Genomic DNA, 16053 nt, shown 5'->3' on the forward strand with positions numbered 1-16053 from the left:
CTGTACAGCTTCTGTGCTTTTTATTGCATCAGTATCACTTTGGAACCATACACAGCCTTTAGCCTCCTGTTAATCAGGCAACTAAGCAACTGTTGACTAAGCAACATCATGCTTCAGCCACTTAAATTTGCACTTTACATTTGTCAGAGATCACAGGAATAAGCAGCCATCAGAGCAGTCAGGTCTCTCCTGCTCAGGGGGATGAGTCAGTGCATGCCCAGCCAGGATCAGCCCAGCTCAGCAACAGCAGGAAGGGAAGAGTCTGCAATATTCCTGCAGTGGAAATTGTTACCTTGAAATACTTTCAGGCATTTCAAGAAGCATCAGAAACCCTCAAAAACACATTCATAGGTACCTTTGAAAATTACTAAGGTCAGGAGACTGGAAAATGGCAACATACTGCCACGAAAAAAGAGGAAAAGCCAGGAAGTAACAGGCCAATCTTGCCAGAAATATTCAGAGAATTTTTTAGCACAGCAAGGTGAGTACCACTGTATTTCCTGAATGGAAACTACATCAAACTGATCTAACTGGTCATGGTACAGTCTGACAAATCATTCCCCTCCTTAAACTAGAGAAATACTGTCTACATAAAATTACAACCACAGACTTCTGTAAATTAAAATAATAATCATCATACAAGAGAGTATTTATCAATTGCTCTGTGTTAGTTTGAATGGATGCATCCAGTGGGATCATCTATGTCCTAATGAAAACACTGAGTTTTGCTGGATTTCAGAGCTTTGAGAGAGAATGGACCTGTTAAAATCAGCAAATTATATTAAACTAGGAGAGGCAGGAGTATGTAAGAGAGCAGGACTGGAATTTGACAAGACAGAGAAACAGCCTGGAAAGAACAAGATGCAATCCAGTGAACACAAATACAATTCCTGCACTTGAGAAATGTAGGCTCAAATTCACAAACGCACAACACAGAGTGACCCGTTAGACTGCAGAAGAATGTCTGAGAATTAGACTGAGACAAATATGGGCTAACTATGAGCCAATAATGTCATACTACTAGGAAAAAAGAAGAAAAATTAACAACAGCCTGGGAATATGAACAGCACTATTATTCTTAAAACGCTCAAAACATCTCTCCACTCACTACTGCTCTGTTAGGAAACTGAGTCCAGGCTGAGGCTCTGCAAGTCAAGGAGACTGACAAGCCTGACAGCTTAGAGGAAAGGAACAAGAAAGTTGAAAGGCCTAGTTATTATTTTTCTTGGTTTTGCAGGACAGAGAACAGAAAGCTGTTCTCCATTTGCATACAGAAATGAGATACTAGAATTGAGGGGAAATGGAGAATTAGTATTTCATACATTGGAGAGAGAGAAAGATTCCACATGTTACTGGGAACGGAAAGGCCAAGTTTCAGTCCTCTCCTTCTAGTGGAGCTTTCCATATCCTCTCTTTATCACTGTCTGACAGTGTCTGATGCTGCTTTACAGCCTGGGAATTGGCAGTTGTACATTTGTCACATAATATTAGCAGCTCTCCAAACCCTAGATGTTCTGCCAATACCCTCTGGGAAAAGAGGATTCTCTTAGCCCAGACCACATTAGTGACCCACTGAGAACTACGTGATTTCTAACACCATACTGTTGTCACAGCAAAAAGTTTTCAGTGAAAATACTCATCACCACAATTATATCCAAGCACCTCCAGCTCTAACTCCACTGAAGTGATGTGCTACATGTGAAGTGGGAATTGTAGATAGATCAGAAATTAAATCCATGTTTTCTGAATCCCCAACAGCACCTCATGCATTAAAACTTCTTCTCAGCTAGCAAAGTTCATATTAATTTCCCTTTTCCTCAGCTCACAGTAATGTATGCTTGAACACTGGCTACTGAACTCATAAGCATACAATAAATTCACAGCTTGGATTTCAGACAGGTCCATATGCATATATATATTCTCATTTCCATTAACGCAAGAAAAAGTAACAAGCAAAATAGCTTCCATGTCCAGCAGAGGCACAAAGTTAAAGCTTTAAGGAACCTAGAAGCATCCACAGTGGTCCATTTGTGTTTTGGGTCCAATGCCTTGATTCTCTTATTTGTTCTCCTGCATCTCCTGTCAATATTGTTTCAATAAACCTCCTCTGCCTAAATCAGCCCAACTGCAACGGAAAAAAAAAGTCAGGTATATAGCCTGATGCAATTCACCAGGTATTGGCATTGTATCTTTTGAATGCCAGGGAAATAGCAATAGTTTTCATGCACAGCTGGAAGTGGCCATTCCTTTCTACTCAATTCCTCTTGTCTCCTAGGACTAATGACCAGGTTTTTGCCTTGCTGTAGTCTTTAATAGAAAAAAAAAAAAAAAAAATCACTTTGATAGATTCTGTCTTCTGTTACGCTCCAAATGAACCTAATACACTCGGAATGGAGAAACTTTTTTTTTAATTTAAATTCAAATAACAATGAAGCAGTGAAAGAACCCTGTAAAAATTAAGATTATTTTGTCACAGCTTTGCTCCTAGCAGGATTTTGTATTTCTGCAAGAGATGGAAATCAGTGATAAATAAAATTAAAACACCCAGAAAAGAGCAAAACTTTTTTGCAAAACATTTCCAAATCTCCCTGAAGAAGGAGGAGCAAGATGGGAGACCTCATAGCTCAAGGAACTGCAACCAGACTTTTGGGCACCTGGGTCATTGGCGAGTACTCTGCCCAGCTGGCAGTGAAGGGATTGGTATCACACACACGCCAGGGAAGTGATTAAGCTTCCCTTTCAGAGGAGAGGCTTTTAAAGTATTAGGACCTTCAAAACACAGAAAATAAACCCCATCCTTGGACGCTGTACTAGGAAACTAATTCAGAGAGCAGCAACGCAGTGATAGCTAGATAGATGAGACAACTCTGTATTTACTGTGTTATGCAAATACGCTTTATTGAAATACTCGAACCAGTAACAAAGCAAGATTCCCTGTATCATTCTACTACATTTTAGTTCTACTAAAATGCACCAGGCTTTAACAAAATGCAGCTATTCTATATGTTAACAAGAACCACAAAGTTTAAAGACTCCAGTCCCACCCCTGTGGGAGCAGTGTGCAGAAACATGAAATCCAACCCTCATTTGGGTCAATAAAGTTTTGCATATGGCAAGAAGAGAGCTGAGCCGCCTGCAGGCACCCTACTACTAAGAGCACAGCCAAGCTTGTCTGTGTATGCATGCACATATGGTAGGGGAAGAAACTCAGACATTGCAGCAGATGGCCAGATGGCCTCATTTTAACATGTGGTGGTAGTATGGGGATTTGTCCCCCTTTCCCTCTTGGCTAGATCAGCAATTTTTATATAGCAATTATCTATACACAAATTCTACAAAAGTATTTCCTAATGACATTTCACTTGGAATGACGATCAAAAGCATATGTTTTTGGAAAGCTCTCTTGCCTGGAAAGTCAGAGAGAAAAACCAGTTTGTTTGTAACACCACACAGCCACTTTCTGCAAGAAAAGAAACAGGGCTGTGGTCAAGTAACCCTGAGATTTCCCTTAACCAGGAGAAGCCATACATTCCCAGTGGTTAACAGTGAGAGAGATACTCATTTTAAAATCTATCATGTAATGAAGACAATCTATAATAAGATGAGCCATTAAAAAACCATCAAGTCAAATTCACACTTGCAGCAAGTCAAATCAGTGGAGACACTGCTGAAGACGCCAGCCCAGCTGGTCTACAACAAAAATTAAGGTCATGGGAGGCCAATGCTGGCACTAATTTATGAAATCACACAGGTGCACAACATCATAGCAGCCATAGGAAGTGACTCTAAAATTCAGATTCCAAAAATCAAGATTAGCAAAATCATCTGGATCAAAGCCAGGTTTGTTTCCAGCTGCTGGACCCAACCTCCATTTCAGACCCATTCCCGGAAACTTTTCAGCCACCGTAGCAGAAGGCACAAGTCTCTTTCAGCTGATTGTTACCCAAACCCTGTCCAGGAATTCAGGGGCAACGCACAATAAAAAGAATAACAAAACGGGCACAAGGAACGCACTGCCGTTACAGGTGGTCTCACTTCACCCCACAACACAATTACCGTCAGGGCAGCTTTCACCCTCACACCACCTCTCGAGCACAGGGCCTCGCCTTCCCAAGCCCGTGCCCACGAAGACAGCTCCCTCCGGGAACTCGCAGCCGGGGCCACGGCGGAGGAAAGAGGCAGGAGAGGGCTCGGGGAGGTCGGTGACACAGCGCTGCCGGAGCCGCGGAGCGGGAAAAGAGAGATCTTACCTCAGCGCGGCGGTGGCGACCGCGGCGGAGTGGCCGCCCTCGCACGACGCCACCACGCGCCCGTGCTGAGGCGACGGCCGCCCGCGCCCAGCAGCGGGCACCGCCCCGCGCGGCCCCGCCCCCTCCGCCCTCCCGCCTTTCGCTTTCGGTTCGCCGGGGCGCCCGCCCCCCCCGCCCTGACTGACACGGCGGAACACCACTGACCGCCCGGCGCGCCGGCGGAGTGGCCAATGGCGGGCCGAGCGGCACCGCGGCCGGGCGGGCGGGCGGCCCGGCCCGTCCGATGCCGCCATGAAGGAGCCGGCGGCCGAAGAGGAGGTGTTGCGGGACTACCTGGCCTACTACGCGGGCCGGGGGGCGGAGGGGGAGCTGGCGGTGTGCGACGAGGCCTCCCTGAAGGCGCGGGCGCGACGGCTGCTGGGCCCGCGGCGGTGCGGCGCCCTGGACGTGTGCAGCGTGGCGGAGCGGTGCCGCCGGGCCCGGGGCGAGCGGGGCGGCAGCAGCGTCTTCCGCGACCTGCTGAAGGCGCTGGAGGTGCTGGAGCTGCTCTGCGTCAACCTGCTCCTCTCCCCGTGGCGGAAGGAGATCAGGTCGCTGAAGGTAGGGAAGCGCGGCGGGGGCGGGGGGGTCGGCCGGGCTCGGGGCCTGGCGGCCGCGGGCTTTCGAAGCCTCTTCCCCGGGCCTGTGGCGAAGGAGGCACGGCAGCGGCGCCTGCGCTCCGGAGCCCATTTTGATGGGGTTAGAGGTGGCCTGAGGGGTGCGAGGGTGCTGCGAGCTGTTCGCTGGCCTGTGCAGGCCTTGTCCTCGCCGAGGCCGGGCCTTCGGGGCCCTTCCCGGGAGTGCTGAGCAGTTCAGGGGTTTGGAAACGGAGACCCTCGGTTATTGTGGGACGGTAGAGAAGTAAAAAGGTACAACGAAATGCTTAGACTCTCGTTACTCTGAGTTTTAACCTTAATTTGCTTATAAGGAGGGGATGCTTTTTAGCATTCGTTATCACTTTTGGTAGCAGTTTGATGCCAAAGGCTAGGTGGGCCAGTGTTTCTCTGGTAGTGATTTTACCATGTATCCTAGCTCTGGTGACCGCAGCTGGTGAAGTGCGTAGGAAAACCCCCTTCGAAAGAGGAACTGCTGTTGCTTTTTGCAGCAAGGTGGTCAAGGTTACCCTGCTTCCCTAGCACACAGAATGCATCTCGTTACCCAGAAGAGACAGCAACCTTCAACACATGCAAGATCTACTTGTATTTAAACAAAATCCGTGAACACCCAAGATGCAAACTTATTTCCCTTCCTACAGCAACAGGTGCTGGTGAGGAAAAGCCATTTCCTTCCTTCCTTTCTTCCTGCTCTTAGGTCCCATCTGCAGATTCTCAAACAGCTGAAGATTCCTATTCTCCTCGTTCATCTCCCGAAAACAGGGCAAAGCAGAAGATAGTCAGGTCCACAGTTAGTGGACTTAGCTTTTCATAACACAAGAATCCTAGGCTTCATTTAAATCAAACTTTGAAGACCACTGTGGGTAATCCAAAGTGCAAGACAGCCTTCTGAAGGCCTGAAATAATTCTGTTGCAAGGCACAAGTTGCAGAACAGCTGGTATCTTGTGTACATACAGGTTTGATAAAAAGTTACTGGTTGTACGTGGAGTACCAGTTCACGTTTCCTGCCTCTAACCCACTCTGATGTCACACACACCCCCACCCCCTGCAGTGCCTGCTCCTTACTTCCCCTCTAGAAGGAACAGAAGCTGGGGAGTGAAAGGCGCTGTTGACAAATTTATCTGAGAATGGACTGAGGCTCAGTCCTACATTATACCATGGCCTTTTAGGTTAATGGCCTTTTGGGGGGGGGTAATTTTTGTTCTCTCCCAAGCTTGTGCTTGTGAGACCAATGCTTAGGTCTCAGCCTTACAAAGTAGGTAAATCAGTCAGTCTCAAGCTAGGCAACCTGAAAATAAGGTACCCCAGTCCTGGAAGTCTTGACTTTGTATTCCTACCTCCATTCTGTTCTGACTTGCCTGCATTTGGTCATGCTTAGGTCAACGCAGTCTCTCCTATCATAGCGTTTCAGACAAACCCAAAAACGACTTCCAGTTTACAAACTAGGCTTCATGCCTGGGGTAGCTCCAAAACCAGGAAAATGTTGAATGATTTTTTTATAAGTTGTTACGCTGCAGTGACATTTTATTCAAGTCATGTTTTGCAGACAGCTTGTGCAAAGAGAACGTGTTCTGGCAATATTTCTGCTAGAATAGTCTGCCTTCAAAAAAGTGCTTTCAAAGAAATGGCAACTTAATTTGGGAGTAGTAAAGTTACCGCAGGAGTCTGAACCATGGAAAAATAAAATGTTACAGTCTTGTCACCAATTAAGAAATATAATTAATAGTGCATTGTGTCTGTTTCTTTGGGAAAAGATTAGACCTCAGTGATTTATTTTATGAATCTTCATTTGTTTAAAAATCTTCCATTCTTCAGTACAGCACATAAGACTTATTTCTGAGTTTCTCTAGTTTGACTAAAATGATTTTCTTACTTTCTTCCTTTTTGAATATTGATGCTCTTAGCCAGTATCTCCGCAGGTTTAAACCGGCATAATGTGCTACAGCAAGTGCTTGCGAGGCTGACAAAATAATGCTGTTAGAAAAGCCTCACCCACTTCGATTCAAAATTCAGGCTTTCAGGGACATTGTTTTTAAAAAGATTTAAGTAATTTTTTAAGCACTTTTAATATTTAGGAAGTCTTTCACACTTCCTTCCACCCCACCCCCACAGTGTTCATCTGTTTTTCAATGTTGCATTCTGTTTCAGACATTCACCGGTAATTTTGTCTACTATATTCAATCTGTGCTCCCAGATGACATTGTAAAAACTGTACTGGAGAAAATAGGTTACATTGCAACAACAGCAACAGAGTTTTCACTTGTCAAAAAGAGAAACAATGAGGAAACAAAGCAGACTGCATTTGAAATATTCCTGGCAAGAATTGAGTGTGAAACCATCCTTGAAATGACAAATGAAGAAAAACGTGGCAATTTGGAGAAGACCCTACAGAAGAGAACACAAATGCACCAGCATCATGGAGATAAGGACAAAGAGGATCAGACACCCCAGAGAGAAGACACTGAAAATCTAGAAAACAAAGAAAACAGTGAGACGTCTTTGTGCCTTGCTACTCAACAGAAGTCTTCAACTAATAGCGATATATCCTTTGAAGCTGCTGGGAATCTGAAGATCAAAGATGATATGCCTCAGTTAGCAGTTGCTCAATCCACTAACAGGCTTCAGGAACACCAGAGGCAGGCCATTAACACTGTACATTTTCCGGGCAAATGCTCAGACAGCGAGGACTTCTTGATCAAATATAGTGACATTGTCATAAGACAAACACCTATTTTCAGTGATAATCTTTCTCCAAAAGCTTTTGAAAAAAAGTCAAGAGCCAGTCTAAGTGAAGAATGTGTTTTGGCAGTTGCTGCAGAGTCAACTGCAAATGAGATCAGGCCTGTGCCACTCTCACCAGGAGCAAGCGGTCCGCCAGCCTTCGCTATATTTGCTGACAGCTCTTGTGACAGCAAAAACACTTTGGAGTACAAAGCTCAAGAAGTCCCCAAAGAATCAATTGAAGCAGAAATTAATGATGCCATAAATTGCATAGACCCGGACCCTGCAGATGAACCCAATGAGCTGAAGTCTCTGCCATACAAGGACATTGCGTCTGTCCAAAACTGCAGCATCCCTAGGGAGGAGGAAGTTTGTGAGCTGTCTTTAACCTTCACAAAACTACAAATCAAGGACACTCAAGAAAACCTTATGTATCCAGTAGAGGAAACTGGCCAACCTGAGCCAGTATCATATGCAAGTACAAGTGACAGGCATGTAAGAGAATTTAATCATTCCAAAATAAAACATACATATCTGACTAATGCTCAGATGCAGAACAGAGCAGCTGCACATGCCGAGTCATCTTCAGATCTATGCTGTACTGCTGGGAACATGGAAGATCCCACAACTGGTTCCGATAGCAAGAGACTATTAACGGATACTCCTAATGCACATACAGCCTCTGAGTGCTTCAGACACATTAGAGAGCCCCCTAATCTCACCTATATTCCACCACAAAGTATTGATGTTCGGTCTTCACGCATAAGAAGGACCAGCGCACAGGGCAGAAGGAACCTCTTGCAGCCTGAATGGGACTCTCCCAAATCCAGTGAAGTAAAGCTGGAGAACTATAATTCAAAAGTAGATGAAATCCAGGAACCTTATGTCATTATTGACAAAACTGACCAAGGAATGTTATGCCATCACACTTGATTCTACCAGTGCTTTATTTGTAATCTGCCTGGTTTTTTTCCTCTCACTTGTGGCCTTCATCATCTTTTCAAGGACATTATTAGCTTTGTCAAAAAGGTTTTAAAAAAAAAAAACAACAAAAAAACCCAACAAACTACCACTGCTTTTGGACAGTAAAAAAGGGAAGTAGTTGATCAAATTCTTAATGGTCCCTTCTCATCTGGAACCTTTGGCGCTGAAACCTGAATGGTCACCTTGCTAAAGTGTAGGCAACTTCCATAAATTTAAATCCATTTAATTCATTAGCCAGATGCCTTCTGGCTGTACTTAATGCCAGACAGCCTTCTTCAGTTAAACATACTTCTACTTCCCCCCCCCCTTTTTTTTTTTGCTTTACGGACCTATTCCTGGTATATTCTTCAAGTATAGCATGCTGTACAACAGTAAAAACAGGTAAATGTTTCTAAACTGGAAAACCCAACTTTATAGCTTTATAAGTCCTATACTGTTGTACTTCTGTTAACTCATTACATTCCTATGAAGCTTTGCTCTGAACTAATCTTGCTGCTGTTTTCAGTTGAAAATTAAGTTTAGAAAGTTTGGTGACATTCCTTTAGGTGTAAAGAAGGAAACAGCCCAGTGAACACTTTTGGTTTTATAGAGGCAATAACCTGTATTACAGGTTTTATACCTGTCTCAACTTGTAACCAAAATTTTTTGTGGCTACCACCACAAATTTCTAGAGAAGCACTGAGCATCATAATGGCTCACTGCTACCAGAAGAGGGAGATCCAGCTACTGCTGCCATTTCCCTTACCCCTGTTCCTGTCACTTAACTGTGTACCAGCTTTGGGGTTCACTGGACTTTTCTGTAAGCCAGTTCATCTCACTAAAATGAAGGGAAAAAACATTCCCTTCTACATTCTCTGCCATTTTAGTAGCAGGAAAAAAATCAGATCAGCGAAGGGTCCCAGTGAGCATTAGAGCCAGGATAAAGGATGTCCTGTAGGTGGGAGTGCTGTGTGAAAAGCATTGTGCTGTGAAGAAAAGCAAGCAGTATTGTTAGATCAGATCAGCTTTAAGCTGGAGTCTCAGCATTGAGAAACTCTGTCATATACAGCATTTAATAAAATTTAGAAAAGCACACAGTCACTTGTACTGTATTTCAGCAAAATCTTCAATGCTGCTTCATACACTTCTTACCTGGAAAGACAGTTTAATACTGCTTCAAGTTAACATTTCCAGTAGCACTTCAATGCTAAGAATGTTTTGTTGTTTCTTGTATAGTTAAAATACTAACTAGCTGAAATTAATTTAGTATAAATTGTTTATAATTGACTTTCACCCCCCCCCCCCAAAAAAAAATTCAGAGGAGCACATGGATTACACTAGAAAAACCCCAGGATCTAAAATATAAAGATCTGCTTTTTGAACAACTGATTGTTGAAGTCCTGTCATCACCTGATTCCAGCAGTGTAGGAGGAATAAAACTTTGACCAAGCTAACATCAAGTGACAGGACTGCCTTCAGCTTTGGGTGGGGTTGGAGCAACAGATACTATGAACAGACACAAATTAATACTTCTGCACTGTGTCTGGCTAGGATTGAGGTAACTTTCTTAATAGCAGCCCCCAGGGTGGCAAGTTTGGGATTTGTGGCTAAAATTATTGATAATACACCAGTGTTTTGGCTATTGCTGAGCAGTGCTTGCACAGTGTCACAGCTTTTCTCTTTTTCTATGCTCCCCACGCCCCATGAGTAACTGGGAGAGGACACAGCTGGGACAGCTGACCTGAACTGGCCAAAGGGATATACCATACCATGTAACATCAAGCTCAGCAATAAAACGAGTGGCAGAAGAAGGTGGGGGTTTTTTGTATACCAAGGTGGCCATTGCTCAGAGACTGGCTGGGCATTGGTCTGTTTGTGGGGAGGTCATGAGTTACTGCCATCACATCACTTGTTTCACCACCACCACCTGCTCCTTTCCTTCACTTATTAAACCTCTATCTCAACCCAAAAGCTCTCTTGATGTTGTTCTTCCTATTCTTCCCTGTCCTGCTGGGGAAGCAGAGAACAAGCAGCTGTATAGGTGCCTAGCTCCTGGCTGGGTCAAACCACCACAACCTCCTTGCTCTCCTTTGAAGTACCTATCTGTTCTTCCTAACCACTTTGGTTTTTATAAGCTATATTTTCCCCCTGTGGGGGTTATTAAAATTATATGTTTTAAATCTCATATTGTGTCAATTACTCAGGGACTCTAATTTAAAACTGAAAAACAAAAAAAAACAAAAAAAACAACCCTTCTCATCACAAATGAAGATGTCTCCTAAGTACTTAGATGACCACCAGTACTACAGGATTCATATACCTAACATCCCATTTTTATCTTTACTGTAGCCATACAAGGAAAAGTATTTAACAACTTACACATGAAAAACCAATACAAAAGGAAAGACTACCACTTGAAAAGACACTATCTTGGGCATCTGCCTCCATTAATGCCATACTGCTGACCTTCATTAAACTTGTTCAGTTACTATCTACTGTGAGAAACACTCTTTTAAGTCTTTAATAAACTTCCCCTGATGGGCCTGTGCACAATTGCTTCCATCTTCATGGTATCTGGCATACAGGAGACATAGATCTTCACTTTGCCTCTGTTTGAGCGGGGTCTTGGACCAGCATCTTCCATGTCCAGGAGCTTACGAACAACCTCACATGGGGAAAAACTAAATATACAGAGGGTCTTTCAGAAGAGAGGAAGCATAGCTCTAACTTGCTAACTGCACCAGTCCACAGCTCCACCAAGTCACAGGAACACTGGTGGAGATAGTAATGATGGACAATGCCCACCAAACAAACAGTTGAACTGCACAAAATTTATTAAATATAAAATGGCCATGTTCTGAGAATCTACTTTAATGTTTTGAGTACTTGGATTGAAGAATCTCTTCTTTATGGCAGATTGGCCAGGACTGGACAATATTTTGTTTGCCTTTGTAGGGAGAGCTACAATGCACTTGAAGTCCTCTGGGTTTTCATCAGAGTTTGTTATTGGTACAAGAACACCTTTAACTTCTCTTCCTGTACAAATGGTAGGGTTTTGAGGTCTTGTACTACAAACTACTTTTGTACTTGCAAATTTACAGGGTCTCAAGAGACAAATGCTTCACAGTTAAAGATGCTTGTGAAGAGATGGGATTTGAAAACCAGCTGAAATAAAAGATAAGTCGTATTTAATAGGCCTTAGGCAGAAGTCCTTTGTGCAACTGCTTCCACTTGAGTAAGGTGGAACTGGGTTTAAAATCCTAGTTGTAAATACAGTCAGACCTGAGAAGAGGGACAGACAAAAGGGACCATAAGATTTCTGACCCCATCTGCCAGTGCCCTCCTGTCCCTGTTGGTAGTAACCACTGCACCTCTCCTTGGCTAATTAACTTAAATCAGAGCAACCACTCAAGCAGCACAGCTAGCCAGCAAGTGGGCTGCCTGGGCCCCTTTCTAAAGGAAGGTGGTTTGTGTTTGTAGAATGTGTGCCTATCCTCTGGTGAGCTGTCAACTTTAATTGTGCTACAGCTGTTCCTGATTGTCTATTAATTGAATGGGGATTTACTGACTGATTGGATGTGTTTCCATCATAGAGACACAAGGCCAATTCTGTTCCCAAATTTATATGCTACACACTATCACTTTTAATGGCTCAGCTCTCCCAAGCCTTGGATTAGAGAAATTCTCCTTTCATCAGTGTAGACACAGAGCTCAGGCAGCAGACCTGGTAGCTGGGTGATATTCACTCGCACAACCTCTCCCTGCTGCATATCTTAGGATAGTTCTTTTCCCCTCTTAACATTCATATCACACATACGCCTTTGCCCTGTCTGGAGTTAAGGTGCTCAAGAAGCACAGCTTGGTTTTAGAACAAACTTTGTTGTTTTTAAAGCCAAGAATGAAAACCAAATTTCATTGTTAAAACAAAAAAAACAAACAAACAAAACCCACAAAAATCGCACACAACTGAGAAGCATGCAAACAGTAAATGAATAAAATAATTACAATTTGCTTCAGAATTTCAGAATTTTAAACAATTCCCTGAGACACAAATAAAGCATACCTGAGAGGGACTGGCAAGGACTTGCAAAGCACTGATGAAGATTATCATCGTTCAAAGCTGTCTCGCCACACAAAGACAATTTCTGAAACACTGCTTTATCATTTTTTACCTTACTTGTACCTAAACACTGGGAGACTAACCACCAGTAACTCACCACCACAGCTAAAGGTCCCATCCATTGGAAATTAACTGACACAGCTCTCTTAAGCAAAATAAGCGATTAAATCCCACAAGGCTCCTTTTCACAGCATTAAATAGTAAAAACCTGAAATTAGGATTGGGATGGAATATAGAGACATCTGCAGAGCAGCATACTCACAGTGGGAGTCCTAACAGCGTAATACTTCTTGTGGTGTATGTGAGGGAGGAATGTATCACTATTACCAAGCAGAGGGCTCTAGGGTATAGCAGGGGATTCAACATAAAGCCTTCTGGCATAAAAATAAAGCAAGCCAAGTAGTATGTATGCAATACACACGTAACAAACTGAGCTCCTCTATTCTGTCACTCTCCTTATCAAACCTCTGTATGCGTTCAGACAGAGATCACTCTTGCAGGTGTGTGTTTACACAACACTTAGCAAAATGGTGCCCTGATCCTGGTACAACACAAATAATTATCACATGCCAGCCTCTTAAAAAAAGAGATAAATGATCAATTAAAAAACTGATCTGGACTAGTCAGAAGACTACACATCTCTTATGTAATAATTAATCTACTGCTAGTTTTGTTCTGAAACTGCAAACTTTTCATTTTCAAAAAAAAAAGCTCACAACTTTGTCAACCCCCTCAAATGCTGGGGGGAAAATAAACCACCACCATAGTTCTCACCTGACTTTATCATGCTTTAGAAATGCACAATGTTTACTTAAACCTCCATACACTACAGGAAGGACTGGATTCTCCAAGTCATGAAACAGGACAGTAACTTGCTAGGAGAGCCATTACTTAGGAGAGGGACAAGAGAGCTTCGGGTCTGAGTCTTTTCATAGCAACTGATGGCAGAATACCCAGCACTTCCTACAGTCTCTGCAGGAGGAAGTGCACTGAAGAGAGATGCTGGATTATTTCCTGGTCGTGGCAGTAGTTTTGTGTGCTAATTACACTGGTGAAAACAATTTTCAAGGTTTCTTAAGACCTACAGTTTTGGACAGTCACTTCTGAAATGTTTAATCAAACAAGGAAAATCTCCTAAACATGCTTCCTGTATTAAAACAAAGTACACAAAAGGCCAGGCTAAGAGAACACAACTATTAAAGGTTTTCATTTTTGCCAGTCTCTCTATCTTACTTCAAATCAATTTATATGCTGCTCCCAGATGTTACTGATTTGCTAAGACACCTTGACCAGGACAAAGTAAATACCAAAGTCTGGAGAAGACATCTGTTCAGACTAAGTATGTAATAAAGAAAAGGCAATACAGGAGGAGATAATAACTTTTTACACATATTGTGGTTATGATGTGGAACTCACTGTGGCAAAAGTAATTAAAACCCACTATTTTTACTCATCTCATGTAATCCTACAATATACTCCAGAATAGCCAAAATGCATGCAAAAACATTTACGTGTGGTTCAGTCTACAAGTATAGGCTACATCCACCTTGCAGACCAAATCTTAGAAGCCAACAGAAATGGCAGCTTGTTTGTATTATCCATTCTACTGGTACCGATTTTCAGTCTGCCTACAGAAATGAGTACTTCCTATAGTATTTTGCAACGTGCTACCCAATCACTGCTGCTTAGACAGTCATAAAAGAAACAAAATATATGTCAGACTAATGCCGATTGCCCTTTTTTTCCCCTCCCCTCATCAATTGAGAGATTTCAAGAAACAAAAGCAAATAAATTCCAGGCTTAAAACCAGCTATTTATGATTACTGCAATATTTTTATCTACACATCTATAGCAGACTGCAAACATTTTACATTTATGACACACATCAAGCAACCTGTTTGGTTTTGTTCCTGGATTTCATCAAATACCCCAATCTTCCTGTATATGCAAACCTATACATGACAATCAACAAATAGCAAAACATAAAATAAACATGCTTTCTGTACCCATCACATCTGTAATTTTTAATAAGTTATATAAATGATTCCTTTATATTTCATTACAATTATGAGTATCAATAACCTCCATCCAAACTACTTTTTTTTATATAACAAAGGGGGGAGGGAAATCTGACCAAAAAGCATAAATTTTGTTCAAAAGCTGAAAGATAACAGCAAGATGCTTTGTAAGATTCTCTGTACAAAACAACTAAGTGATATTTTCTAGACTGTCTGCAAAATATACATCCTTGGCTTCTACAACCCATAATGAAATTAGAATTAAGAACAAACTGCAGATAACTGAATTTCAAATTTATAGAACTATTTCCAAAGAAATAGTTCCTTTGGTCTCTTACAGAAGAAAAAATTTTGAAGTTGAACAGAAGGTTTCAAGAATGATTACTATCCCCCTACAAATAAGCTTCAATAAGTAAGATAATTACTTAACACAAAGTCTTATTTTTAAGCTAGAATTCTAAAGATTTACAACAGAACAACAGAATGGCAATATTGGGTTCACAAGCTTTAGTATACTAATGTAGTACTTCACTAGGAAATGCTCTCTCAGTGCACTGATTATTATTAAGTTGTACCAATTAAAAAAAAAAAAAATCCCACTAGATAGAAATAACAAGAAATGAACTGCATTTCCTGACTTGGAAAACAGTGCATTCATTTCAATACAATGATTTTTAGGCATACCACAAAATGAGCTACCTACAACATAACAGCAGTGATCTCCAGAAGTAATACCATCAGATACTGTTCAAAATCAGGTAGAATATGGAAAAGACGAGTAACTGAAAATTTATATCCTCCAGCAAGTTACAGACAAATGTCTGTAATAAGTGATCAAAGTTCTGTAGTCATGGACATCAGCCATTTTTAAGAGCATTCACTACAAAGCTGACAGATGCGCAACTATATTAATATAAGTGTGTTTTAAAGCACTGTTAACCTTGCTTGCTCCAATTAAACCAATGAAACTTTTATGGAAGAAAAAAATTTATATACTGTACTTCCAAGAATCATTCCCCTCAAATTAAACAGAAAAAGTAATGTGAAAACAGTCAGAACTGCTGCATTAGAAGGATTATCTTGAAGATGACACTCAGAGGGTAAAGCAGAAATTCAGGGCAACTCAACACTTTAGCAAAGAAGTGCAAGAATGAAACCCCCACTATTTTACTCTACTTTCCAAGTACCTGTAAGTCACAATGAACTGATGAAGATATAAATGCAAAGAACCATCTGTATTTTTCTTTATAAAAAAAAAGTACAATCAAAGAATCCAAAATAGTTAAGAAATGAATTAATTCAAGGGGGTTTTATAACCATTTGAAAG

General features: G+C 42.0%; 1 protein-coding gene across 1 annotated transcript; it reads left to right on the forward strand.

The window, feature by feature from the left end:
• Positions 1 to 4525: 4525 nt before the first annotated feature.
• On the forward strand, positions 4526 to 12607 carry LOC142036629 (uncharacterized). Its single transcript, XM_075039999.1, has 2 exons — positions 4526 to 4850; positions 7053 to 12607. The coding sequence occupies exons 1-2, from the start codon at positions 4542 to 4544 to the stop codon at positions 8556 to 8558; spliced, it is 1815 nt and encodes a 604-aa protein (XP_074896100.1). The 5' UTR covers positions 4526 to 4541; the 3' UTR covers positions 8559 to 12607.
• Positions 12608 to 16053: the final 3446 nt, after the last annotated feature.

Source organism: Buteo buteo, chromosome 11 (genome assembly GCF_964188355.1).
Source record: "Buteo buteo chromosome 11, bButBut1.hap1.1, whole genome shotgun sequence".
Classification (NCBI taxonomy): Eukaryota; Metazoa; Chordata; class Aves; order Accipitriformes; family Accipitridae; genus Buteo; species Buteo buteo.

Excerpts from the sequence above, each read along its gene's own strand:
- LOC142036629 (XM_075039999.1), top strand. The coding sequence starts at position 4,542 with ATGAAGGAGCCGGCGGCCGAAGAGGAGGTGTTGCGGGACTACCTGGCC. Across the intron at positions 4,851-7,052 it reads AGGAGATCAGGTCGCTGAAG|ACATTCACCGGTAATTTTGT; the intron begins GTAGGGAAGCGC and ends ATTCTGTTTCAG.